Genomic DNA, 27989 nt, shown 5'->3' with positions numbered 1-27989 from the left:
AGAGGCTTGGACAACCAAGCTCTCAGGGGTAGGGTGTTAGGAGAGGAAAATGGGGTCGCCTGGGGACGGGTGATGGCGTCGGGCCACGTTCCTACCCACAGGAGCACCTGTGTTGGGCCTGGACCAGGTGCCCAAAAGAACATCGGAAAGTGCGTCACTGAAGGGCAGCAGTGGCTCAGCAGACGAAACCCACGGCCGAAGCACTTCTGTCAGGATAGTCCTGATGGCCACTGTAGGGAGCTCGAGGTGGAGAGACTTGGCTGCCCTACGCAACACCACGGAATAAGTACCACCGTCCTCTGTAGTCACAGTAGAAGGAGACAGTGCGTCAGGTTCTGGAGAAAAATCCAGGCCACCTGCGTCCTCCATATCCTCTTCCCAGTCTGGGTCTAACTCGCATTGGGCTGCGAGAGGGTCTTCAGACCCCTCCCAGTCCTCCCCATCCTCCGTATTCTGCTGGGCCCGCAGAAAAGAAGGAGGATGGAGAAAGGGATAGAAATTCCCCATCGGCGTCGAAAGACATCGGTCCGGCACCGTCTCCATGTCGGGGTGGAAGCCGGGGACGGCATCGGCCGGCGGTTGTGCCGTAGACGTTGGTGGAGGTCGTATGTGGCAAATCGACATCGGCTGGGATCCATGCATGGATCCATGGGGGTCTTGCGGCCCCATGGCCGGAGCAGTCGACGAGTTCGGGGCCGGAGCCGACGACAAACGGCGAGGACCCCCAGTCGGACCAGCAAGGCCCAAAGGTGCTCCGGCGGGGCCCGAAGGCACGCCGGCGGGGCTCGAAGGGTCAGAGGCTGGCCATGGCTGAAATTCCTGCAGCTGGGCCGGACCCGGGAAGGGCGGGTAGGCAGTCGGCAACTGCGTAGGCAGCGGGGGTGGCACCGTTAGCCGTGTCGCGGACAGGCTAGGGGGAAGGCGAAGAGCGACATGGCTTCAGTGACATCTTGTGCTTCGCCTTACCTGACCCAGGAGTGCGAAGACTTCGTCGAACAATGGTGGCGGCTCCGCGACCGGTCCCTCGAATTCTCACAGGACTGGGCCCTTCAACGGTGCAGAGCCGACTCCCAGGCCTCAAGCAACATTCGGGACCGCTCCCGCAAAGTTTTCAGAGCCATGGCCCAGCAGTCGAGGCACAACGCAGGGTTGTGGTCGCACCCCAGGCAGTAGAGACACTCGCAGTGCGGGTCCGTCACCGACATAGTGCGGTGACAAGCCTCGCAAGGCTTGAAACCGGGCATCCCTATACACCAGGAGTCAAAGACTCAAAAGAACAGATTCAAAAAGTCCCCAAAACTCAGTGAAAAATAAAATGGGGATACCGCTCTCTCCGGATCTGCTCTTGCTGATGCAGAAAAATAAAGAACGGACGTCAGCGCGCAAGGGCGGCGTCTAAGTAGCTGCCGCAACGTCATCCCGGCGATCATGACGCCTACGACGGACGCGGAGCCGCACAACGCCACCTTCCAATGCGCAGGGGTACAGCTGACGAAAACGTTCCGGATCCAGTCCGACGCCTGGGGGTAATTCTAAGGTAAGGAATCTATCACGAACGTGTCTCTTTCAGATAAGCCTTAACACACAACACGACCCATCGAGAAATGGTGCGTTTGTGTACGGCCGACCTTTCTTTACACCCACGTATCCAATAAAAAGTTGATCGTCCACCCGGAACTGTTTTGTGTGATCCAGATAGGAGAGTGCACGCATTGGGTCCAGACGGTGGAGCCTCTCTTCGCCCTTTGAAGGAGGCGGGAAGAAGGTGGGCAAAGTAATGGTCTGCTTGATGTGGAAGGCAGTGATCACCTTAGGAAGAAAGGATGGACTGGTCCTGAGAACCCCCTTGTCCGGATGAACAGACAAGAAAGGAGGTTTGGAAGTAAGAGCCTGGAGCTCACTCACCCGTCTAGTGGAACTGATGGCTACCAGAAAAGCAGTTTTAAGAGTTAAGAGACGTAAAGGACAGTTAGGAAGCAGCTCAAAGGGTGCGCGCATTGTGAGAAGTTGGCCTGATGTATGATGTCACTAGTTCTAGTGTACACCTTATATCAGTCCAAATACCCTTATGGTGATTGGTTGTAAAGTCAACCTTATAGACCAGCTATCCTAGTGGTAGCATGGACAAGAGCAGTCTTAGGCTAAACTCTGAATGGCATGTGAAGCCAGCTGTGATACCATATATAATCCCTTGAATACCAAATGAAAGGACACCACAACAGATATATATATAAAATAAAGTGTATTTATTCTAAGCAAACCCTCAGCACTCTTTATGAGATTAGAGGTAAGTACAACACAGTCTTATTTATGCATACATTAAGTCACACAGGTAAGTAATACAGTTAGGCCCTAGGGGCCACGCAAACCATATACTAAGTAAGTGGTATAAGGACCACTGTCACGGAAATAGAATAGGCCTAGGCCTAGGGAATCACTGGGGCTACACTACACTAGCGTTAGTTAGGAAGTGGGAGGCCCACGGGATTCGTGTGCAGAGTGGAAACACTCACGCGTAATGCGTAAAAGTCAATAGCAATAGTACAGTTTAGAAAACGGTAGATTTAGGACACTTCCGGAGTAGCTAGGAAGTTGAGACTTGAAAACTAGACACTAGGATAGTCACTATCCTGATGAGCACCGGAGTACCCAAGTTACCTAGCCCACAGGCTGCGGGTGCATAGGGGTGAAGATGCGTCGTTTTCGTCGTCGACTCCTATGGATGCCTGAAGAAAGATGCTGACAGGCAGTCAGTGAAGAGTGTCCGGTGGATCCCAAGGCTGGGATCAAGAAGAGAAGAAACCTGCAAGCAGAAGGGACAGAGTCAAGGTCACTAGCCAGTGACCACGTGGAACCAGGAGGGAACCAGGCGATGTCGTGAAGATTGCAGGTGAAGGTGAAGCTTGTCGCTGCAGCCAGGAGGACCAGGAAGCGTCGAGGACGACCAGGACCAGGAGGCAAGCTGTCCCACGAAGGCTCTTGCTGTCGGCGGCGTCGAAGTTGGACTAGGACTCACCAAGCCTTGGCAAGCGGAACCCACGAAGAACGAAGGACTTGCTTCTGGTGCAGACCAGGAAGGTCTGGGGTGCTTCTTCTTTGCAGAGAAGCGGGAGCCAGTCTGGAGGAGCCAAACCAGCGCAGAAGATTTCAGGGTGCGTCGTCACAGAGGCCACTAGCCAGCGGGCAAGCAACCGGACAGACGCGGCAAGCAGGAAAATGCTGAAGGGCCCCACGCAGGACTCGTGGAGTGTGGGGGGCTGATCTTCGGTGCAGATGGTGCTTGGGGTTGGGGCTTCTCAATCCCCGGTGCACAACTTCGAGGGTACCTCAGAAGCTGCGCTGTAAGTTGCTAGCCACTTTTTCCAGGTAGCCGGTCCCACGTCGCTCGTCGCCTCCACGGATCTCAGCTCTGCTGCAGATGTGGATGAGGGTCGGAGAAGTCTGGAAGTCAAGGCTCTGGTCGGGCTCTGCAGTCGGTTCCTCGTAGAACGGTCGCAAAGCAAAGGGTAGTCTCTTGATGGTGCCTGTTTGCACAGGGTAGCCACTCCTTGGCTACAAGGGAGATTCTTCAGTCTTCTTCTTTCGTCGAATGTCGAAGGTCCAGAGTTTCTGTTCAGTTTTGCAGGTTCAGGATAATCTAAAGTCTTGAGGCCCAACTCCCACTCTTATACTAATCTGGGGGGCTGGGATACCTGCTAGGTCACGCCTTATGGGTGGGACCTGAGAGGGGGTGGTTACACCCACTTCCCTTTGTCCAGTTTCGCGCCAGAGCTGGGGCTGGAGTGCCCCAGCGCCGGTTTGAACTGGACTATGCAAGGAACACCTTGTGTGCCCCAGGCATGTCTCATTCCTTTCAGCCCACCCTGCCCCAATACACTAAAGGCTGTCTGGGGAGGTGCTAGCACCTCCCCAAGCAGGAAACCTATTGTCCAGGCCTCCCTGGCTGGGATCACTCCCAGCTGCAGGAGGTCAGACTTGTGTTGTGGCAGCAGCATCCATTTTGTGATGCTGAGGCTTTGGTCAGAGGCTAACAGTTGAAGTATGATTTTAACATGTCTTTCCCTCTAGAAGGGGGGGATAATATTCTCATGTCCAGAAATGGCATGGGGGTATTATTCCACAGTGTTAGACACCTTACACGACATGTTTCGATAAAGCCAAACCATAGTTACCATAACCGTCTAAGATTATAAGGTACTTTAAGAGTATATGGTAGGCTATATCATAGAACAGCTATAAGGACAAGGTTCCGAAAGCTGCAGACAGGCTCAGCTCATGCTAGAGCACCATCTCACATGTTACCAAGCACTCTGCCTCCAGGATTGTCAAGGCCTGCCATAGGAGTGACTGATAGGTACACATGTGTCTATATGTAAGTTAGGTATAGGAATACTACACCTAAGCAAGGGGTGATTACACGACCTTGCCCCAGCTGAGTGATCAGCCAGTTGTGTCAGAATGGAAGGCCAGGCCAGGGGTGGCATAATACATGCTGCAGCCCCTGGTAGGCCTAGGGTACACCTATGCCCTGGGTACCTAGGGTACACTGTACAGGGGCCAATAAGGTGATCCTATCCAAATGGGTTATGCACCTAAAGTACATAGTATTAATTTAGAGAGAGAACAGCAGGGCTGTGGGTCTGATTAGCAGGCCCACAGCCACATCTAAGTCGAAAACCAGTAAAGCAAAAGCAAAAAGTGGGGGTGAACATAGAAAGCAGACCCTACTCTCCTACACGCATTAAATAAGTTAGCACAAAATTCAGGTCCCACTGAGACATAACAAAGGGAATTGGAGGAAAAAGATGTGTTAAGCCTTTCAAGAAACGGTTAACTACCGGGAACTTGAAAACAGAAGGCTGATCTGGCAGCCGAAGGAAGGCGGAGATGGCAGAAAGGTAGCCCTTGATAGTGCCCAGAGCAGAACCCTGCTGGGCTAAAGAGAGAAGGAACAAGAGTACTTCAGAAAGAGGGACAGAAAGGGGATCCACAGCCTTTGCTGTGCACCATGCCACAAATTTGTTCCACCTGCAGGCGTATACAGTCTTTGTGGAGGAATGCCTGGCTGCCAAGATTACGTCACAAACTTCAGGAGGCAGGTCGAAAGAAGTCAACTGCCGCCGCTCAATCTCCACGCAAGGAGGTGGAGACTGGACAGGTTTGGGTGGAGGACCGTCCCCTGCTGTTGCGACAGAAGATCCTCCCGAAGAGGCAGTCTGCTCGGAGGATCGATGGCCATGTTAAGCAGCTCGGGATACCAAACTATTCGTGTCCAATCCGGAGCCACAAGAATGACTTGGGCCGGTCGCGCCTGATCTTCAGCACTCTGGGTAGACGTGGTATAGGCGGAAAGGCGTACAACAGACCGCAACTCCACTCACGACGAAAAGCGTCGCCAAGCAAGTGCAGTCTTGGAAATTCCAATGCGCAGAATTGCTGACATTGCGCCTTCTCTTCAGTGGCGAATAGGTCTAACCAAGACTCTCCCCACTGTTGAAAGAGACCTTGCACCACCTCCGAGTGAAGACGCCATTCGTGAGCCATCATACACCTGCAGCTGAGTTCATCCGCCCTGGCGTTCAGAGAACCTGCCAGGTGTTGAACCACCAAGGAATTTCCTTGATGTTCCAGCCATGTCCAGAGACGGAGGGCCTCCTGAGATAGGGTCCACGACCCCACCCCGCCCTGTTGGTTGTAATACCACATGGCGGTGGTGTTGTCCGTGAACACCTGCACTACTCGTTCCCGGACAGAGGGAAGGATTGCCTTCAGTGCAAGACGAATCGCCCGGAGCTCCAGAAGGTTGATGTGAAGCCCGGACTCCGACGGAGACCAGAGGCCTCTGATCTCCGCCTCTCCCATATGGCCGCCCCCATTCCAGAAGGGAGGCATCCGTCTCCACAGTGTGGTCTGGTTATGGAAGGGAGAGGGATCTGCCGTTGACCCAATCCTGGTTCGTAAGCCACCACTGCAGTTGTCGAGCAGTGCACACCAAGATCTGGACACAATCTGACAGATTCCCTTGAAGCTGTGCCCTGCGGAACTTCAGGTCCCATTGCAGAGCCCACATATGCCACCTGGCATGGTCGATCACCAGGATGCCGGATGGGGCCCATGAGGCCCAGCAGTCTCAGGGTCATTCTGACCGAAACCAGGAACAGAGGCTGAAGGATCGTAATCATAGCCCGAATATCCCGGACTCACTGTTCGGGAGGATAGACCCGAAACCGCGTTGAGTGCAGAACTGCTCCGATGAAGAGGAGCTTCTGAGAGGGAATCTGGTGCGACTTCAGCACATTGATGAAGAACCCCAGCATATGCAGGAGGTCGGCCGTTGTCTGGAAGTGGGAGATGACTGCCTTGGGCGAGCCCGCCTTCAGCAGCCAGTTGTCGAGATAGGGGAAGACTGAAACCCCAGATCTGCGCAGAGGAGCTGCGACCACCGCCATCACTTTCGTGAACACCCGAGGGGTGCTTGTAAGACCACAGGGGAGCACGGTAAACTGAAAATGCTCATGGCCCACTGTGAACCGCAGGTAACGCCGGCAGGACGGGGATGTGGAAATAAGCGTCCTGCAAGTCCAACGCTACCATTCAGTCTTGCGGGTGGAGGGCAGACGAGACCCGAGCAAGCGTCAACATTTTGAACTTCTCCTTCCGGAGGAAGCGATTGACGTCCCTGAGGTCCAAGATAAGACGCAGGCCCTTGTCCTTCTTGGGAACCAGAAAGTAGTGGGAGTAACAACCACGACCTACTTCTGGGACAGGAACGCGCTTGATGGGTCCCTTGGCCAAGAGAGCCGTAACTTTGCTGGAGAAGGGCCAAATGATGCTCCAACATGCGGTGGTATCGTGGTGGCATGGCTGGAGGGGTAGTCTCGAAGCGGACTATTTGCAAAACCCACCTGTCCGAAGTGATGGTGCGCCAGTGGGGGAGTTGATGGCGAATTCTGCCGCCCACTGGCGTTTGATGGGCCTGAAAGATCGGACTAGGAGGGTTTGGAGGCTGCCGCAGAGGGTGGGTTGGTGGACTGGCCCGCCTGCTGGCCCGCCTGAACCATGACTTTGGTTACCACGTCCCCGGCCGTGCGAAGGTTGAGTAACTTGCTGCGGCCTGTGGCCCTGGATAGGACGTAGCAGGTCACCCCTTCCGTAGCCACGAAAGGGGCGAAAAGCAGAATGCGCAGGACCGGAGGAGAGGCCCAAGGACTTGGCCGTAGTCTGAGTCCTTGAAGCCCTCTAGGGCGTGGTCTGCTTTGTTGCCCAAAAGCCGACGGCCATCAAAGGGCATGTCCATCAAAGTGTTGTGGACATCCCCTGAAAAGTCAGTGGACCTCATCCAGGAGTAGCGACGTAGCGCCACAGATGTTGAAATGGTCCTGCCTAGAGAGTCAGCGGTGTCCAGCCCACGTCAGATCGTAAACTGAGCTGCATATCTCCCGGCCGCGACAGCCTGGGAGAGCACTGCCCGGGCATCCTTCGGACACTGAGGCAGCACTTACGCCACCGTATCCCACACCGAGTGCGAATAATGGCCCAAGAGACATGCGGTGTTTAAGGACCGCAGTCCTAAGCTGGCAGAAGAGAATATTTTCTTGCCAAGATGGTCCATCTTCTTAGATTCCCTTTCCAGTGGAGCGGTAGGGAAGGCACTTTTGGAGGTCGCGGTATGGACCACCAAGCTCTCCGGGGTGGGGTGTTGGGAGAGGAAAGTGGGGTCGCCCAGAGCTGGCAGTGGAGTCGGGCGATCATCCTGTCCACAGGAGCCCCCATGTTGGGCCTGGACCACGTGCCCAAAAGGACATCGGTGAGGGCCTCATTAAAACGGAAGCAGGGGTTCCGAAGAGCTCGCAGCCGGTTGAAACACCTCAGTCAGGAGGTTAGTCCTGACCGCCACCGTAGGAAGTTCGAGGTGGAGAGCCTCTGCCGCCCTACGCAACCCCACAGCGAATGACGCTCCCTCCTCCGTAGCCACGGTAGGAGGAGACAACATGCCAAGGTCGGGTGAAGTGTCAAGACCACTGGCAGCCCCCAGTTCCTCTCTCCAGTCCTGCTCAGACTCGTCAGCTAAAGGGTCACCGGACCCCTCCCAGTCCTCCTCATCGTCCTCTGGGTGCCACTGTTGGTGTAAAGGGACCCCAGGTGTGAACAGGGGCATAAAAACACCACCCGGAGCCGCCGGTCCGGCTCAGTGTCCACCTCGGGATGGAGGCCGGGGTCGACACCGGCCGGGGAGCCGACCGGCATCAAGCGTGTTTGGGGTGCCGTAGGAAGATGAGTCGGTGGAGGCATATCGAGGTCAACCGGCACGTATCCAGATCCAGGCCTGGATCCAAGGGGTCCTGCGGCGCCGGAGCCGCCAGCAGCAAAGACCTAGGCCCCCCCAACTGTCCGTGGGGGGCGAAGCCACGCCGGCGGGGGTCGGTCCGCCCAAAGATGGCATGCATCGTCTCATAGAACGTACGAAGCTGGGCGAGGATGGCTCTGGGTACTGGAAAGGGAGGGAAGCTCGGATTCGACCATTTGGGCTCCGCGTGCGGAGCCACGGGGGTGGCACCACCCATGCGCCTCATAGGATCGGCCGACCGATGAGGAGAAGTCGAAGTGCAACTATGCTCCTTCGACTTCTTATGCTTCGACTTACCGGACCCAGAGTGAGAGACTTCGATGACTTGGAGCCGGAACGGCGATGGCTCCGCGACCTGTCCCTCGACCTCCCTCTCGACTGGGACCTCGAACGGCGCCGAGCCGACTGCTGGTGTTCAAGCAGCTTTCGGGACCGCTCACGCAAAGCCTTTGGCGTCAATAACTGACAGTCGGAGCACGACTTGGGGTCGTGGTCGCGCTACAGGCAAAAAAGACGCACACGGCACGGATCTGTCGCCGACATCATGCGATGGCAGGATCCGCAGGCCTTGAAACCGGGCATCCCTCGTGCACCTTTCGGAGTCAAAGACTCGAGAAAGTAAGTCGACAAAAGTCAAGAAAAAGTTAGTCAAAAAATGACTGAGGTAACGCTCTTCCCGGATCTGCGCTGGCAGGCGCGGAAAAAGCAAGAACTGACATCAGCGCGCGAGGGCGGCGTCTAAGTAGCTGCCAAGACGTCATCCCGGTGACCACGATGCCAGAAGCGGAGCCGACCGATGGCACCTTCCGACACGCAGAGGTACTGCTGACGAAAAACTTTTCGGATCCAGTCTGACGCCTGGGTGTAATTCTAAGGTAAGGAATCTGTAACTAAAATGTTTCTTTCAGATCCGTCTTTTTATCTCAGTTAACCTATACATTTCTTTAAGTCGACGAAAGAGCCGGCACCTCTTAGAATGCTGCCTGACACCTTAGATGCTCGTTCGCTTCCCTCTTCGAGGCAGAGTGAGAGCCTGCAGTTTGTCGTGGCTTTATCAGCAGTTGTGCCTGGGTGATGCAGACATCACTCATGTCAAGGGGTAGAACTAGGCCTCTGTGCACAAACTAGATTAGTGGAAACCAGGATACAAGATGCATGCAGTCGGGAACTGGGGCAGGGAAACACTTCTGTACACCATGCAGGGGAAATTATTGTCCCCAACAATGGTAACCATTTTGATGGAGGATCATTACTCTGGTGTCTTCCAGGCATAGTTTTCCTAATATGATGTATAAAATGCCTGAAAGTGTTAGACCGGTCTGATTTACCTTACCACCAAAATCTCTAAGAATGGCACCCTATAAAGTAGGTCTCCATAGATGAGCGAAATAGGCATCAAACCATCACCCAATACCAAGCAAGCTGCCTGGAAAGCCCTACCAGAAACCAAGGAGAAGCGAGGAGACCTGGTTTTTCAATCTCCTGTAAGACATCTACTAACAAATACTACACCTCCACAGTGAGTGCTTGAAAAGCAAACATTGAGGACGTGAAGCCTTTTCGTACATTGTTTATATCATGGGGGGAGTCTATCGAAAAGAGTTATTATGGCGGCTGAAAACTAAGAAACGTCGGACGACAAAATGTGGAAAACAATAGTTACCCTTCAAAAAATAATTTAAAGATAAACGGTCTAAAAAAGTTTAGTAACACGGCACCTACTCACACAGGCTGGCTCCATAGACTTTGGTACATTTTGGGGATGGAGCGTATTCAGCCCTCTCTCACAGGTTCAGGGGCTGGTTTTAGGGAAGTGTGGAAACCTCTTTTGGCCCACTTGTCCACCGAATTTACCGAAACTACGTGTTCAAAGTACCTCGCCTCGATCGGCTAACAGAAGCGGAGGACACTTCTGAGAGACAGTAACCGCACAGAATCCATCTCTTTACGATGGCATCACGGGGAATGGAGGACATGCACACCAGTGGGCGGTTGGGGAGGGAGGGGGAGGAATGGGGGTTTCATTGTTCAGGGGTCTGGGGGTTCGTTCTTACCCTCCTTATGTTATGCCTATTCATACTTTAGTATATGGACTGTAGCATGCACAGAGTGAAATATATTGACAACATGGGACATAACAGAACCGTAGGTTCCAGAGACATTCCCATGCTTATTTGTTTACTGTGACTTAAACAGATCTACATTTGTATGTACAATGAAACTGCTAATAAAAGAGTTAAACTTAAAAAAGTTTTCTAAATTAAACATTTTACTACGATATTCGATTCTACAAAGGGAAAAAGTCTGAAGGAAAAAGCAGAGCTCCTTCCACATTTGCCTTTTTTTTTTCCTGCTTACCCTTTTCTCTTAAATATGAATTAAAAAGGGTCAAATCAACACCGATTTACCTAGATTTTAGTTTTGGGTTGTAAATAAACAAAAATAATGTCTTTTATAGACTATGGCTTTAAAATATTTTGTTGAGAGGTATTTATCTTTCAATACAATTGTTCCAGATGATCTGTGGATGGTGATATTCTTGGTTTAAAAATATGAATACAAATTCCGTGGCATTAAATCAATTTTAGCACATGAATGTTAACCTTAGGCTGACCAGCAGTAGTTTATTACTGAATAGGAATATAGTAAGCAACAAACATACTCCCTTTCACAAAGGGCCGAACAGGGTTCTTTACTTGTCCCTAATGTTTTATTTGTATATATCACAATTCTGAGTCCTAGTTAAGAACTCTGGGACCCTATTTTTTCCTTCAGATATTGATAGTCTTTATTTGACGGAAAATAAAAATCTAGGTAGTACAATAGATTAGCTTTCAAAGACAATGGACAGCTCTAGCAGTTATTTTAATATTCAGCAACATGGCAGCTAAACTTTACTGTTTGTGAAGCAACATGGGAAGGCAGCAGGGCCCCACAACACTCCTGCAGAGGTACTGAAGGCAGATATAGAAATATCAGCAGACATGCTATACCCAAAGTTTTGTAAGGATCTGTGAAGGGGAAAAGGTGCAGTCAGACTGGAATGAATATGCTACTTACCAGTATGCATCTGTTCTTGGCATGTAGGGCTGCTGACATTCATATCTGTGCATAGATCGCCGCCTAGTGTTGGGTCCGGATGTTTGCACGTTGTTGTCCTGGAAGAGTCTTCGAAGTATCCTTGGATAGGTGACTCCTCCCCTGGACTACAGTGCGCATGGGCATCCTCTCCATCCTCAGATTGTTTTTCGCCATTGTGGCAGTGATGGAGTAGATACAGAAAGTGATGACCATGCTTGCAATAATTCTGAGAGCTGCAGCTGCGACAGGCGCCGGGGAGGAGGGAGGGCGATATGAATGTCAGCAGCCCTACATGCCAAGAACAGATGCATACTGGTAAGTAGCATATTCAGTTCGAGGCATGTGGGCTGCTGAATTCATATCTGTGCATAGAATACATAGCAGTGCCCTCTATTGGCGGCGGCTACCCGTGCCAGCTGCAGCGGTCTGAAAAAGTGTTTTGAGAACAGCCTGTCCTACAGCTGCCTGCTGCTTTGACTGCACATCTACGCAATAGTGTTTTGTAAATGTGTGTGTAGTGGACCATGTGGCTGCTCTGCATATATCATGCAGGGGAATGTTTCCTAGGAAGGCCATGGAAGCCCCCAACTTGCGTGTTGAGTGGGCTCGTGGTGGAATAGTTAATGTGCGTTTTGCCTTTTGATAACAGATTTGAATACACTTAACTATCCATCTGGCTATCCCTGCTTTGGAGATGGCGTTACCTTTGTGGTGTGGGGCAAAGGCAACGAACAGTTGTTTTGTCTTCCTGAAGGGTTTAGTCCTGTCGATGTAGTACATGAGGGCCCTCCGTACATCTAGTGTATGTAATGCCCTCTCTGCAACAGTTTGTGGGTTTTGGAAGAAAACGGGCAGTTCAATAGTCTGGTTCATGTGGAACTGCGATATTACCTTGGGCATGAATTTGGGGTTGGTACGTAGTACGACCCTGTTGGCGTGAACCTGAATAAATGGCTCTTGAACGGTTAGTGCCTGGAGTTCACTAACTCTTCTTAGGGAAGTGATCGCTACCAGGAAGGCTACTTTCCAGGTAAGGAATTGAATCTCGCATGAGTGTAGAGGTTCAAAGGGTGGACCCATCAGGCGTGTGAGGACCAAGTTGAGGTTCCACATTGGAGCCGGTGGGTGACTAGGTGGAATGACTCGTTTGAGTCCTTCCAAGAATGCTTTGATGGCAGGCACTCTGAAGAGAGAGAGGTGCTGCCTGGTTTGCAGATAGGCTGATATTGCGGTCAAATGGACCCGTATAGAGGTGTACGCCAGATTGCATCGGTATAGGTGTAAGAGGTAACATATGATGTTGTGGATGGATGCGTCCAGCGGGTTAATGTCATTATTACCGCAATAAATGACGAACCGTTTCCATTTGGCTGCATAGCAAGCTCTTGTAGTGGGTCTCCTGGCCTCCTTGATGATGTCCATACAGTCAGGTGGCAGATTGAGATAGCCAAACTCTAGGACTTCAGGAGCCAGATCGCCAGGTTCAGCTGTTGCGGATCTGGGTGCTGAACCTCTCCATGGTTCTGCGTCAAATGCGCGGGTTTGATCCGCAGCCTTTGATGCGGTACCACGGAAAGTTCGAGGAAGGTGGTGTACCACGGCTGGCGTGCCCACGTGGGAGCAACTAGGACGAGTGTCAGGGAGTGTTGTCGGAGTTTGCGAGCCACCAGCGGTATCAACGGTGCTGGAGGAAAAGCGTACGCAAATTTGCCGGACCAGTTCATCCATATCGCATTGCCCTGCGACTGCGGGTGTGGGAATCTGGCGGCGAAGCTTTGGCATTTTGCGTTTTCGCTTGTCGCGAATAGGTCTATTTCTGGGTGACCCCACTGCTGGAAGTACGGTTGGAGTACCGATGGGTGTAACTCCCACTCGTGCATCTGGTGGCTGTGTCTGCTGAGCAGATCCGCCATCTGGTTGTCCTTGCCGGGGAGGTGTTCCGCCATGAGGAACATGTTCCTCTGAATGGCCCACTTCCACATGCTCTGAGCCAGATGAGACAACTGTGGAGAGTGTGTCCCTCCCTGCTTCTGTATGTAGTACATGGCAGTCATGTTGTCCGTCCGGATCAACACGACCTTGTTGCACAGATGTACTTTGAAAGCCTTCATGGCCAGGAAGATTGCCATCAGTTCCAGAAGGTTGATGTGCATCTTCTTCTGTTGTGTCGTCCATAGTCCCTGCACTGTGTAGTGGAGTACATGAGCTCCCCATCCCTGGAGAGACGCGTCCGCTGTCAGTACTATTTGTGGAACAGGCTCTTGGAACGGTCGGCCCTTGCAAAGGTTTTGTGGATTCCACCAATGCAGAGAGTTGTATGCCCGACCGCTCACCAACACTAGGTCTTTCAACTGTCCTTGAGCCTGATTCCACTGACGTGCTAGGCACTCCTGAAGTGGGCGCATATGTAATCTCGCGTGCGGGACTATGAAGATGCAGGAGGCCATCATGCCTATCAACTGCATAAACACTCGCGCTGGAAGCGAGTGGTTGGGTCTGAACTTGGAGATCAGCGCTTGTATGCCGTTGATCCTCACTAAATTTGGCTGAGCTGTGGCCGCCAGAGTGTCTATAGTCGCACCTAGGTACTGTTGTACGTGTGCGGGCTGGAGATGAGACTTTGGGTAATTTAGTGAGAATCCCAGACTGTGAAGAAGGTGAATGGCACGGGACACGTGGCTTGCACATTGCTGGGCCGATCTCGCTTGAACGAGTTAGTCGTCTAGGTAGGGGTAGACGTGTATGTGCTGTCTCCGTAAATGTGCCGCCACCGTAGCTAGGCACTTTGTGAAAACCCTGGGCGCTGTTGTCACGCCGAAGGGAAGGACTTTGAACTGATAGTGCTGCCCCTGAACAGTGAACCTGAGGTATTTTTTGTGTGAGGGGTGGATGGGTATGTGAAAATACGCATCCTTGAGGTCCAGTGATGCTAGGAAGTCTCCCTGCTGGAGAAGCGGAAGGACTTGCTGTAGAGTGAGCATGTGAAAGTGCTCCGAAAGAATGTACTGGTTCAGGGGTCTCAGGTCTAATATAGGCCTGAGCGACCCGTCCTTTTTTGGAATTAAGAAGTAGAGGGAGTAAACCCCCGTGCCCCGCTCGTGGACGGGTACGACCTCGATAGCGCCTTTTAGAAGCATACTTTCTACCTCTTGCTGTAAGAGCGTCAAGTGCTCTGAGGACATAGGACGGTTTCTTGGTGGTATTGTGGGTGGAGTGGAAGTTAACTCCAGACAGTAACCGTATTTTATAATATCTTTGACCCACCTGTCCGTGGTGATGGAGTTCCACGTGGACAGGAACCGTTGTAGCCTTCCCCCGACAGGTCTTATGTGGTCGGGAGGAAGGGAGAGGGCGTCACTGCTTGTTCTTGGGGGAGGACCTGGTGTTGCCGTAGCCACGTCCTCTGCCCTTGGTACTGGAGCCACGATAGCCACCTCGGGTGTTCTTATCGTAGGTGGTCTGCGTATTACCCTTGTTATATGTTTGTTGTGACCCCTGTCCTCTGCCTGCTCCCTTGTTTCCGGGGCGACGAAAGGAGCCGCTCCGAAAGGGCTGAGTTTGTAGGGCGCCCATGGACTTTGCAGTGTCCGTGTCCTTTTTTATCTTCTCGAGGGTGGCGTCAACCTCAGGCCCGAACAAAAAGTCGGGGTTGACGGGCTGATTAAGGATATTGTTTTGTACCTCAGGCTTGAATCCTGAGATACGTAGCCAGGCGTGACGTCGTAGGATGACGCTAGTGTTGATGGCCCTGGCAGCCGTGTCAGCAGCGTCTAGTGCACATTTGATGGCAGCATTTGTGAGTAGCTGTCCCTCTCTGATAAGGATTTCTGCACCTTCTTTGTAGGGGTCAGGGAGGTGTTGAAGGAGTTGCTCCATTGTGTCATAGTGCGCCCTATCGTAGCGAGCGAGGAGCGCTTGAGTGTTAGCTATGCGCCATATGCTTGCAGCTTGTGCGGCAACTCGCTTGCCGGAGGTCTCCAGCACCTTGGACTCCTTGTCCGGGGGAGGAGCGTCACCCGTTGTCTGCGAGTGTGCCCTCTTGCGGGCATTCGCCACAACGATGGAGTCGAGTGGTAATTGTCCTCTGATGTAAGTAGGATCCCCAGGTGCTGATCTGTATTTCTTATCGATCCTGGGGTTTATCACTCGTGCCCTGGTGGGTTCCCTGAAAATGTCAGTGGCTGGCTTAAGGACCCCCTTCAACATTGGCAGAGTCTTTACATGTCTTTCTGAGGATGCAAAGGTGTCCATTAGAAAGTCATCTTCGATGATATCAGAGTGAAGCTGTACATCATGGTTGTTCGCCGCCCGTTCAATCAGAGCGTTGAACGCCGCAGTATCCTCTGTGGGTGACGTTTTTGCCCCATATAGTTGTGGGTCCTGTGCATCAAGAGGTGCACTGGGGTCTGCAGGGTCGCCCCAAGTTTGGTCAGGGTCCTGCTGGTCATCAGGGTCCGTGTCCACATGGTAGGGGACTTGTTCACCCATGTAGTCCTCCAATGCATCCGTGTCGGAGCGTGTGGGGGAGGCCCGGTGTGGATCCTGGTAGGGTGAATGAAAGGGTTCATACAGGAGAGGTTCTGTGTCCACAGGCAGCTTCCTCTTTAGCGGGATCCTGAAAGGTTCCAATGGCGGTTCCGAAGTTATCCTTCGGTCGTGGAGAATCATCCTGCCAGTGTCGGCGTCGATGACGCGTGACGGAGACGGCTCGACAGGCGTAACCGCAGTTTTGGTGGCCTGTGTCCTGAGTTGAAACGCCTTCGGGATTGTGGATGGAGGCAAGCCGAAGGTAATGCTGGTCGGCACCGACGAAACCGCTGGATCGATCGAACCCGACTGGTCCTGGAGGGCAGCCTTGGTTTTGCAGCCTGGCATTGCGCCAGGCCGTACTCGGGGCGCCTTAGAGGCCGTGGCCCCCGCCAGGGTCGTCGAGGCGGCTGCAGATATCTTCTGCGCCCGTGGTGCATCGAGCCGAGGTGCGGAGATCACCGTCGACGTCTTCGACACGTGAGGTTTCGGTGTCGTCGAGGGAGTGCTGCGAGGCGTAGCAGGCGGGACGGCCCTCGGTGTCGGTGGCGTCGACGCCGGTAACCGAGCAGGTTTTTCGGCGCCGATGGCCTTCTTCCGTTTGTCGACTCCCATGTCGCCCGTCTCGAGTTCGGCACCGAAGTCCCCCTTGGTGCGGTCGGTGCCGACACGGTGCGCCGGCGTCGAAGGTGTTGAAGGCCTCGATCCGACTAGCGCCACTTTCAGTTTCGGTTTCGTAGGAACCTGAGCAGCTTTCGGTTTCGGTTTCGTAGAAGGGAAACCAGCTGGCTTAAGCGGTAATGGCTGCCGCTGAACGTCCGAGGCCGGGCCCGAGGGCGGGGCCGAAGGACTGCGTGATAGGTCTCGGGTAAGGCCCGAAGGCGATCCCTCGACCGGAGCCATAGTCTGTGGCACTGGTGAATTCTCGGTTTGAACAGGTAGGCCTTGTTCATCATCGGAGCTACTCTCTTCGGCCCCTAAGGCCTCCTCGTCGTCTCCTACCTCGGTGTCGTCTTCACCTCTGTGGAAGAGTGACTCGTCGGCCTCGTCCGATCCGGGTTCTTGGTCGGAAACGGGACTGGAGGGTAAGACTTCTACTTCTTCGACGTCGTCCGCGTCGTCGAAGATGTCAGCTGGGGCCGGTGCCGCGTGCTGCGCTTCGAGCCTCGCCGCTCGACGATTCCGCAGAGTCTTCTTTGAACGGAACCGAGCACAGGCCATACATGTCGACTCGTCGTGGTCCGGCGAAAGGCATTTGTTGCACACCGGATGGACGTCGATGTGTGGGTACTTCGCATTACATACCGGACACCTTTTGAATGGCGTCCTCGATTCCATCGTCGAAGTAGTTGATGGACAGGTAAATGCGAACAAAGTCGGTGCTGAAAGTTAGTAAACTAACAGAGAGTATCGAAAACCGATCGATAAACAGTACCGACGCGAACTAAAGGCCTTGTGGCCTCGACAAAATTTTTTCCTAACTTGAGCTAAGATAGCACATCCGAACCCAATGGCGGAAAAAAACAATCTGAGGATGGAGAGGATTCCCATGCGCACTGTAGTCCAGGGGAGGAGTCACCTATCCAAGGATACTTCGAAGACTCTTCCAGGACAACAACGTGCAAACATCCGGACCCAACACTAGGCGGCGATCTATGCACAGATATGAATTCAGCAGCCCACATGCCTCGAACCGAGGGATACCTCATCAAGATCCTCAAGAAAGGTGAACTGAGTCACTGCGTAAACTACAGAAGGATACCTCTTCTAACAATCCCAGGCAGTGTGTTCAACAGAGTCAAACTGAACAGAATGAAAGAACAAGTTGACGCTCAGTTAGGAGATCAGCAAGCTGGCTTTCGCAAAGATAGATCCCGTACAGACCCGATTGCAAAACTGCGCACCATCATTTCATTGAGCAGTCGATAGAATAGAACCACCTCCCCATGTCAAATTCATCAACTATGAGAAGGCACTCAACAGCGTGGACGGAGACCCTTTGGCAACTCCTCCGCCACTATGGTGTGCAAGATAAACTTTTAAGATCCATCAGGAACTCTTACAAGAGAATGACCCACAAGATAGTCCATAGGACAACTGACAGAAGCCTTCCAAGTGAGGAACGGAGTCCGCCAGGATTGTTTGCCATCGCTTTTTCTCTTCCTGCAGGCCAAAAACTGGACCATGAAGATATCCACAGCAAGGAGAAGAAATGGGATCCGGTGGACACTTTGGATGTAGCTCAACGACCTAGACTTGGCCCTACTCTCCCATACCCATCTGCAGATGCAAGAGAAGATAAGGTGGCAGCCACAACAGCACAACTTGACCTCAAGATTTACAGGGTAAAAAACCAAGACCTTGAAGGCTAAGACGGCCATCAAAAACACAGTCACTCTTGCTGGTGTTGCACTGAAAGTGTTTGAGGCCTTCACTTACCTGGGTAGTGTCAGACAAGCAAGGTGGCACAGAGGCAGATGTCTAGGCAAGAATCAGCAAAGCAAGGGCTGCCTTCATTCAGCTAAAGAAGATCTGGAGCGCCAATGAACTAATGCTGCAAACGAGGATCAGGCTTTTTAACACCAATGTAAAATCGGTCCTACTGTATGGAGCAAAAATCTGGAGGACAACAGCAATCACCACCAACGAAGTCCAGACCTTCATCAACACCTGGTTGAGGAAAATCCTTTAAATCCACTGGCCAATCACCATCAGCAACAATGACCATTGGCAGCAGACATTTCAACTACCTGCTCGAGAAGAAATCATGAGAAGACACTGGGGCTGGTTAGGTCACACCCTCCGCAAGCCCGCATCAAACACCACCAGGCAAGCCCTGACCTGAAAATCCTCAAGAAAAAAGGGAAAAGAGGAAGGCCAAGAAACACCTGACACTGAGGCCTTGAGGCTGACTCCAAGGAGATAGGTTACACCTGGAGTCAGATTGAAAAAAAAACCTAGGACAGAGGTGGCTGGAAAGTCCTGGTTGATGGCCTATGCCTCCGGGAGGTTATTAGGCATAAGCAAGCAAGCAATGCAACTAGCAACATGTCCCTTGGCGACCACAAACCTATAGATGGCATAGCGTTAAGGTTGATATGGAGTGCAGCACATTTTACATCATCCTGATCGAAATGTTGAATTTTTAAGACACTCCTGGCAAGCAACAACATTCTGATACATCAGATCCTTCCAACAACCTACATCATGATTTGCTGCAACAAAGTGGCTGCCATCAGATATGCCTATTCATCCATACCTGCTGAATGACTAGCCCAAAGAGGCCATATGTCTCTAGCTGACAAGCCATTGTACTGCTCTCGGTAGGCAGGAAAGCCATGGTTTAGACTGCCTGGTTCACCTTCAGCAGTTCCCTAGAAGGCGATGCTCTGTGTCTGTATGAGGGTGAATGGCATGTACTTTTAGCCCTCACCAGGAAATCAGACAATCAAGTAATCAGCAGGCTGTTCAGATGAGTAAGATAATCATCATTTGGCAGTCTAGTGCAAACACGAGAAACGGCAACAACATTCAGCATCTTTCCTCACATTGCTAGGACAGCATTTACACCAATCAGAAAATAGTATATGCTAAACCGCTACACCCAATCAACCAAAAAAAAGGAATAAACCAGACAATTTAGCAAATTATTTGCGACTCTTCTTTCACACTAGACAAAACATCCCTCGTAAGGTATATAATGTACTTTAAAGAGTGAAGGACATCATGTAAAATGTATATGACAAATGTTTATGATGTGCTATGATGCAATGTTCCCAATAAAAAACAAGCATCAGTATCCTGTCTCAATGCACCCTGAACGCCTAGCCAATGTTCCCCCCCAACTCCAACTCCCTTCGGTAACCCTTACCTACCCTGTCTTGCATGCACCACTTTGTTATTATCAACTTCACAAGACCACCTCCTCTGCAAATGATCTCATCTTTAATTAAAGTCCTTTAATTAATATCCTTACCTGGGACTATCATTCGAGTGTTATTAGCAATTCCTACTAATTTGTTTGCAAGGTGTATTATTCAGCTTTTCCTTCAACTAGTCTCCTCTGTTATATTCACCTGGCTACTGTTTTCTAGAGGTCTCATCATTACTGCTGTGGTGGGTTAATTTTCGAATGGGAATTTATTTCCTATGAAAATCGCTCTTACGACCTCTGCAATGTCCAATCTACTTAAATCTGCACAAATACAATAAGTAAAGCTTCACAGTTCATGTGCTTCTACACTATAAATTTAAATACAAATGGGGCAAGATGGGCTATTTTTTTTACAATGCTACCCAAACTTCTATAGGCATCTTAGAACATAACAGCGAAATAAAGTTCGGTACACAGTTTTAATAAAAAAATATCCAAGAGGCTTTATCAATTTGTCAACACCTAATTCCCTTCTTGAACAGTTCCATTCTTGCATTAGAATGGTTAACAATTAATTTCATTCACTGTCAAATCAACAGATAATTCATTCTCCTACTTTTACCAACTGTCCATTCATGTGCTCCAAGAAGGGCTGTAACTGAATTTGATAATGAGAGGAGAATGAAGAATGGGAGGGAACAATAAAGAAAATGAACTGTCAACTCCTGTGACTCAAGAAGAAAATTATCCAATTAATAGTGTAATTCAATTTTTAAAGTGGTAAATAATTATCGTGGACTCGAACATTTTACATTAAAAAGTACCTGCTTTGTTTTTGCAGTTATAGTTTAAGGGGCTCTAAGGTTTTTGCTTCACTATAAATACGTTTCTTTCCCGGTGTGAAATTCAAAAGGCCTTGAGGAGGGATCAGTCTGCCAGTAAAGGCAACTTATTTAATTAAATAAGGTATAATTGTTGCTGAACATGTAAATAATTTAGACTCGCCGGGTGACTACAGGGAATGGCTGTGCACTATAGAATGCACGAAACCAGTCTAGACCACAATGTACGAATGGTCGAAGGTTTGTTAAAAAGAATAAAAAACTCCCATGCCAAGGCACTATGCAGAAACCTTTTGATGGTAAAGCAGGACATAACCTCAGATACATTTGTGAGGCACACAACGCTTAGGATGAGGTTTTTTTATGTGATAAACAGCAGTTCGAATTTACATACACTTAGCAGACTAAGTAGGGTTTCCAAGTGTTACAACAGGTAAGAAAATTGTCAGATGCATGGTTGTATGTAAATCTCTTTAGAGATCAAAAATGTGGAAATATAAAGTGCTCCAGTACTCTCACCTTAGTTTTGTAGCGCTTGCCACACTTTGAACAGGGGAAGGGCCGATCGTCCGAGTGCACCCGCAGGTGTCCCTTCACATGTGCAATGGTCTTGTACAGCTTGCCACACTCCCCACATTTATAGCGCCTCTCAGTGAAGTGAACCTCAAGGTGTTTTTTCAGCAGATACCACTTGACAAACTCTTTACCACAATGGGCACACTTGTGAGGTTGGCAGCCTGAGGAGATTGCAAGAGTGAAACAAGAAGTTAGAGCATTAAACACAAATACATTTTACAGAGATGGCCAAAGAACTTAAGTTAAACGCAATTTCTGCATGAGAAATGTTCCAAACATGGCAAAATAAGTTCAATGTCAGAAGACAGTGAGGTTTTGTTTTCTGTTCTGTAGAAGCGACACTGGTGCACACTGATACAGACCTGAATTTCTAATACAGAAAAAAACAAATGGTTTAACATTTCTATTATGGTGCCTGTTGGAATCACATCCCTGCAGGTGGGGCTGGGAAGATGTTATATAAAGCAATAGCTGGAGGAAGCACTTGAAATTAAGTGAAAGGATCTGCAACTTAAAAAGACACATGAATACTTGTGCATCAAGATGTATTCAGATCCGTGTTTTTAAAACAATTACCAAACTGTAATTTGAAGTGTTGCCCCCTCCATGAAGACATAACTATGTCAGACGTTAGCATTCTGTTATTGTGTAGTTAAGACAATCTTGCAATCATGCAGAAGTAACTTACCTTGATGCCCCTGAAGGTGGACTTTAAGTTCATCAATACCAGGAAAGATTTCAACACAGTGAGGACATGTGTGATTCTGAAACGCATTTTCTGTTGTTCCATCTGTCTATTAGGAAGAAGAAAGTATCAGGCAATGTTCTCATGTAAACACCTATTGAATACTCCCCTTACTAAAACTTTAAAAGTCAAGCTAGTAGGATGTACAATGATAATGGTGAAGGCATCACAACAAAACAACAAACCGTATGGCAGCAGCCAAAGACTGCTACAGTGAGAGGGGTAACACACAGTGGAAGTTCATACCATAATGAACATACACCAATAGATGCAGGTTGAACGTAGAAACGACAAAAAGAAAACCACAATGAAAATATTTACTTTGACCTCCATGATGAGAAAAAGAGGTTAGCACTATTCATTAAATGTGAAAAATGTTACACATTTTTGGCACACTCAATTAGCTCTCTTCGTGAATAAAATGCCAAATAAATGTCAGGCATTTCTGCCTGGCAGCAAGTCACTTGACTTTGTACCTCAAAGCTGTAAACTTGTAGAAAACTTTGATGACTAGAGAACACACAGCTTGAGCAAAAGCAGAGGGACTGTTCTGGGGGATTCCCACCCTTTTTCTGATACTAAGACACCAACAAACGATCACTATTTCTTGTGATCCAACATACTGCCTTATCAAAATCTCTGCTCTCTAGACATATATCATCAGGATCATCCAACCTAACAAAGGATAGAAAAGGGACTTGATCAAATAACTTACATGGTTTTTAATAGCATCCAAATTATGCTCCAAATTAGTTGTTTAATAGATTAAAAAAAATTACCAACTTATCAGGCGTAAGGGTTTTGAATGTTTGGAAAATCCTCTACTGATGAAGGGAGCACCTACCACAAAGTAGCATAATTCACACACTTTAAAACCAGTCACCAATAATCGTCAAATCATTCAATATTAAACATTTTAATGAAGTTCTGTAAACAAGATCTACTACTCCTACATTTAACAGGCATCTGTGAAGATGACTGCATATGCAAATTGTTTGTAATGTCATGTCTGTTAAACATTTGCTATTCTTAATTTCAAAAACTGACTTGGCCATTGTGTAACTGTAAAGTACATAATGTCTTATTGAAAAACTTTTGCTGCTAAAGGAATTGGATACACCTTAAAAAGTAGCATATTCTATTCACCTGTTTCCAAATGAAAAAGAGTGAAAAGAAAACAGAGGCACATTAAAAAGAACCTCGGAAAAGCTTTTCCCAGAGTTACTCGAAACCCTTTAAGTCAACAACAAAAACTCAGTTTATTTCAAAATTACCAATCTGCCTACTTCTTATGGATTAATACCTTAAAACAGACCTGCATACCTCTCCTTTAAATGGTTTTTTTTTTCCAGTGCTTAGTTACATTTGCTATTTAGTGCAGGTTGGTTATCAGTATCACATGTAGACAGACTACTGGACATGACAAAGAATTACAGGCATTTACATGAAACCTGCTCAAGGGAAATTTGAAGATGTCGGAGAGTATGATTTCTAGCCTTCTAGTACCTTTAAAAAGTGGTCTACAGAACTTACCGCTTCAAGTTCTTCCATTTGAGCACACTGAGATCCTTCTGGATTTTCCTCCCCATCATCTAGGTCTTTTAATTCCTCTGAGGGGCTGATCTCTTCGTACTTGTGCAAGTCTTCCAATTTCACTGTTTCAATAACAATGCCAGAGTTCTGCATGGCATGCCGCAGAAGATTGTCACTGTTAATGCTTCCATCTGGCAGATTCTCTTCAGAGTTAGAAGCCTGGAGAAAAGACGAAAGCTATGAAAGGAGAAGCACTTTCAATATGCAATAATGAGCTCAGTGAACTGCCTATATGTAACAGTGAACAAATTAGGCCCGGAGAAAAGGAGAAGGGATATTTAGTCCACGTAGGGGGGGGGGCGAGGAAAAGTACTGAGTAGTTATAAATTAAGTGCATTACAGGAGTCAGTGAAGTTCTGGGCTTCAGAGTAGTGAAGCCATAGACCCAAACATTAAACCCATCTAACACAAGAAAATTGTCAAATAAAAGAATGACTAATGACATACAATCAAGAAATTTCTGTGCACAATTACTCATGGACCCGTGGGTGAAAGGCCAAGATGGTCTTAATCATGCAGGTAGAATTAACTGACTTGAACGTTAAATGTGAGACGCCTGTCAGAAATTTGAGAGTTTGGCAAATAAGGTGCTAGATAAAGAATCCTTGCTGAGAACTGCTATCCCTCCTCACATTTGTATAGGCCAGTCTAATCTTTTAACCATGTTTCGGTGAGAATAACTAATCAACAGTATAATCCAATTCAAAATTGTGAATTTCAATGGTAGGGTTTAATAAAGAACAAGTATTTAATAAGGCACAAATGAGATACACACAATGGCGCTCAATTGTACTTCTCGCTATCAGAGTAAATGAGAAGATAGAACTGTGCAAGAGGACCTTTTCGTTTTAGGCCTAGCTTGACAGTGCCCATGCCTGCGGAGCTATTTTCACCAATTCTTTAAAGAAATACACTATAATAGGCTTTAACCATGCCCAAGCGATTAATACTCTCTCAACTCATGCTACGGGCTGTTTGGTGGATCATTCTACCTCAGATTGAGTGTGTAAATTGAAGATTTAACCCCTTCGCTGCCAGGCCTTTCCCCCCTCCTGTGCCAAGCCTTTTTTTGGCTATTTGGGGTAGTGGCGCTTAGGCCCCTGTAACTTTTTGACCACATTAGGAATCCACGCCAAATTTGCGTCCTTTTCTTCCAACATCATGGGGATTCTAAAGGTACTCAGGGTTTGTGGATTCCCCTGGAGGGGTCACAGAAATGAGCCAAAATACAGCAAAATTTTGGGGGGGTTTTCGGAAAAATTGGAAAAACAGGCTGCAAATGAAAGCATCTGGGTTTTTCCCTGCAAATGTTATCAAAAAAGGGTTTGTGGGGTTGAAATCACCATTTTCCCAGCTTTTCGGGGATACCAGACTTTTGTCAGAAACACAAAAAAAAATTTACACAGTTTTGGCATTTTTCTGGGACATAGCCTATTTTTGCTATTTTTTGTGCTTTTGACCTCCTTCCAGTTAATGGCAGAAATGGGTACAAAAGCAATAATGGATCCTGGAAAGCTATACATTTTCGAGAAGAAGACAAAATTCTGAATTCAGCAAGGGGTCATTTGTGTAGATCCATCAAGGTTTTTTTTAATAGAAACAAACAGTTAAATATAGGATAAATTGAAAATTAGTTGAAAAAAACAGCCTTTTGTGTCAACGTTTTCACCTGTAACTTCTTCCAATTATGACAGCTCTTTGAAAGCAATATACTGTTGCATCCGCTGGACATTACTGGTTGTGGGGATATATAGGACTTGTAGGTTCACCAAGAACCCGACGAGCCCAGAGCCAAAAACGGAGCAGCAACTTGCAATGGTTTTTTATTATGTACCGGATATATAGCAATTATTCTGTAAAAATGTGTACATGGAAAAATCGGTATGAAAGACACCTATGTATTTCTGAAATGGGAACAAAATATAGAGTTTAGAAACCGTAGATATTTGCACATTTCTGAAATTGGGAATACTCATACTAGCATGAGAATTATCAGTCATTTTTTAGAATGACTTAATTTTTACACCATGTCTTTCATTTGGAAGGCAGAAATGCATCGAAAGTCAATAGATAATAACAGTTCCTTTACAAATCTGAATTACCCCAAGTCTCCCGATAAAAATGGTACCTCACTTGTGTGGGTAGGCATAGTGCCCGCGACAGGAAACCGCGCAAAACGCAACGTGGTCACAACTCAATATCGCAGTGAAAATTTACCCTTTTTTGGCAAAGTGCCTAGCCCAGTTTTTTGGAAACCTAGCAAACCTATACATTTTTGAAAACTAGACACCCAGTGTAATCCAGGATGTGGTGACTTGACTGCCTCCCACCAGGGTCTGTTACCCAGAATCCCTTGCAAACCAAAAAAATTGTCCAAAAACACACATTTTTCCCACATTTCTGTGGTGGAAAGTTCCGAAATCTGCGTGGATCCACAAATTTCCACCCACCCCGCGTTCCCCAAAGTCTTACGAGAAAAACGGTACCTCACTTGTGTGGGTCGGCCTAGTGCCCGCGACAGGAAACTGCACAAAACGTAGTGAAGTAACATCAAAATTGCCTATCTCAAAACCACCTGGTTTTGCAAGGGGGGTCACTTGGGTTTTTGGCCCGGTGCTCGGCAGCCATCTAGGGAAACCTACCAAACCCATACATTTCTGAAAACTAGACACCCGGGGGCTTCCAGGGAGGTATGGCTTGTGTGGATCCCCCAACGTTTCCCTACCCAGAATCCCCTGCAAACCTCAATTTTAGCTGGAAAAAAAAAATTACTTTTCACACATTTTTCTGTGGGAAAGTTGTGGCATCACCGGGCTCACTCAAATTTCCCACCTCCCAGCGTTCCCCTGGGTCTCCCGGTAAAAATGGTGCCTCACTTGCGTGGGAGGCCCAAGTACCCGTGACAGGCAAGGCCCCAAACATTTTTTTGGATAGGCAATGTGGATGTCGCATCACTATGTTTTGGGCCCTTTCCTGTCGCGGGTACTTTGGCCTCCCACACAAGTGAGGCACCATTTTTACCGGGAGACCCAGGGGAATGCTGGGAGGTGGGAAATTTGAGTGAGCCCGGTGATGCCACAACTTTCCCACACAAAAATGTGTGAAAAAGGTGATTTTTTCAGCTAAAATTGAGGTTTGCAGGGGATTATGGGTAAGGAAACGTTGGGGGATCCACACGCAAGCCATACCTCCCTGGAAGCTCCCGGGTGTCTAGTTTTCAGAAATGTATGGGTTTGGTAGGTTTCCCTAGATGGCCGCAGAGCACCGGGCCAAAAACCCAGGTGACCCCCCTTGCAAAACCAGGTGGTTTTGAGATAGGCAATTTTGATGTCACCTCACTATGTTTTGGGCCCTTGCCTGTCGCGGGTACTTTGGCCTCCCACACAAGTGAGGCACCATTTTTACCGGGAGACCCAGGGGAACGCTGGGAGGTGGGAAATTTGAGTGAGCCCGGTGATGCCACAACTTTCCCACACAAATGTGTGAAGGAATATGCTACTTACCAGTATGCATCTGTTCTTGGCATGTAGAGCTGCAGATCTATACACTGTGCATAGATCGCCATCTGGTGTTGGGCCCGGATGTTTGCAGTTTGTTTTTCCTCTTGGAAAGTCTTTGGGAGTCACGAGGTCGGTGACTCCTCCTCTGGTTAGTATTGCGCATGGGCTTTGGCTCCATCCTCAGATTGTTTTTCACCAGCAGGGAAAGATGGAGCGTAGTAGTAACAGTAAAGAAACCCATGTGTATTGTATCTAAATAAGATAAGACTGGAACGGATACAGGTAGCCGGGGAGGCGGGTGGGCGTGTATAGATCTGCAGCTCTACATGCCAAGAACAGATGCATACTGGTAAGTAGCATATTCCGTTCGAGGAATATGAGCTGCAGATTATACACTGTGCATAGATTATATAGCAGTACCCAACCCTAGCGGCGACCACCGGTATCCGTTGCAGTTGTCTGAAACAATGTTTTTAGTACAGCTTGGCCCACACTAGCTTGTTGCTTGGTTTGCACATCTACACAATAATGTTTTGTCAAGGTGTGTGGTGTTGACCATGTCGCTGCTTTGCAGATGTCATCTAGTGGTATGTTCCCTAGGAAAGCCATAGAAGCCCCTATCTTCCTTGTAGAGTGGGCTTTAGGGGGAACCGATAGCGTTCGTTTTGCCTTGTGGTAGCAAATCTGTATGCATTTTACAATCCACCTAGCTAACCCTGATTTAGAAATCGGGTTGCCTTTGTGTGGTGGGGAGAAGGAAACAAATAGCTGTTTGGTTTTCCTGAAAGGTTGTGTTCTCTGGATGTAGTAAAGTAAAGCTCTTTTAACATCCAGTGTGTGTAAGGCTCTTTCCGCAACTGTTTGGGGTTGCGAGAAAAAGACTGGTAATTCTACCGGCTGGTTT

At 48.8% G+C, this 27989-nt stretch overlaps 1 protein-coding gene across 1 annotated transcript in view; it reads right to left on the bottom strand.

Moving 5' to 3' along the window:
• Nucleotides 1-27989, bottom strand: part of E4F1 (E4F transcription factor 1) — a 422222-nt gene that overhangs the window by 175521 nt on the left and 218712 nt on the right. The window contains exons 8-10 of the mRNA XM_085629438.1: nt 23526-23744; nt 21936-22041; nt 21191-21408 (exon numbers count right to left, since the gene is read on the bottom strand). Of these exons, the coding sequence (XP_085485564.1) occupies nt 21191-21408; nt 21936-22041; nt 23526-23744 (543 nt within the window). The remainder of the gene's footprint in view (nt 1-21190; nt 21409-21935; nt 22042-23525; nt 23745-27989) is intronic.

The sequence above is a fragment of the Triturus cristatus genome, chromosome 10, assembly GCF_964204655.1.
Source record: "Triturus cristatus chromosome 10, aTriCri1.1, whole genome shotgun sequence".
Lineage (NCBI taxonomy): Eukaryota > Metazoa > Chordata > Amphibia > Caudata > Salamandridae > Triturus > Triturus cristatus.
The sequence above is the reverse complement of the archived record's forward strand: the minus strand, read 5'-3'. Positions and strand labels throughout refer to the sequence as shown.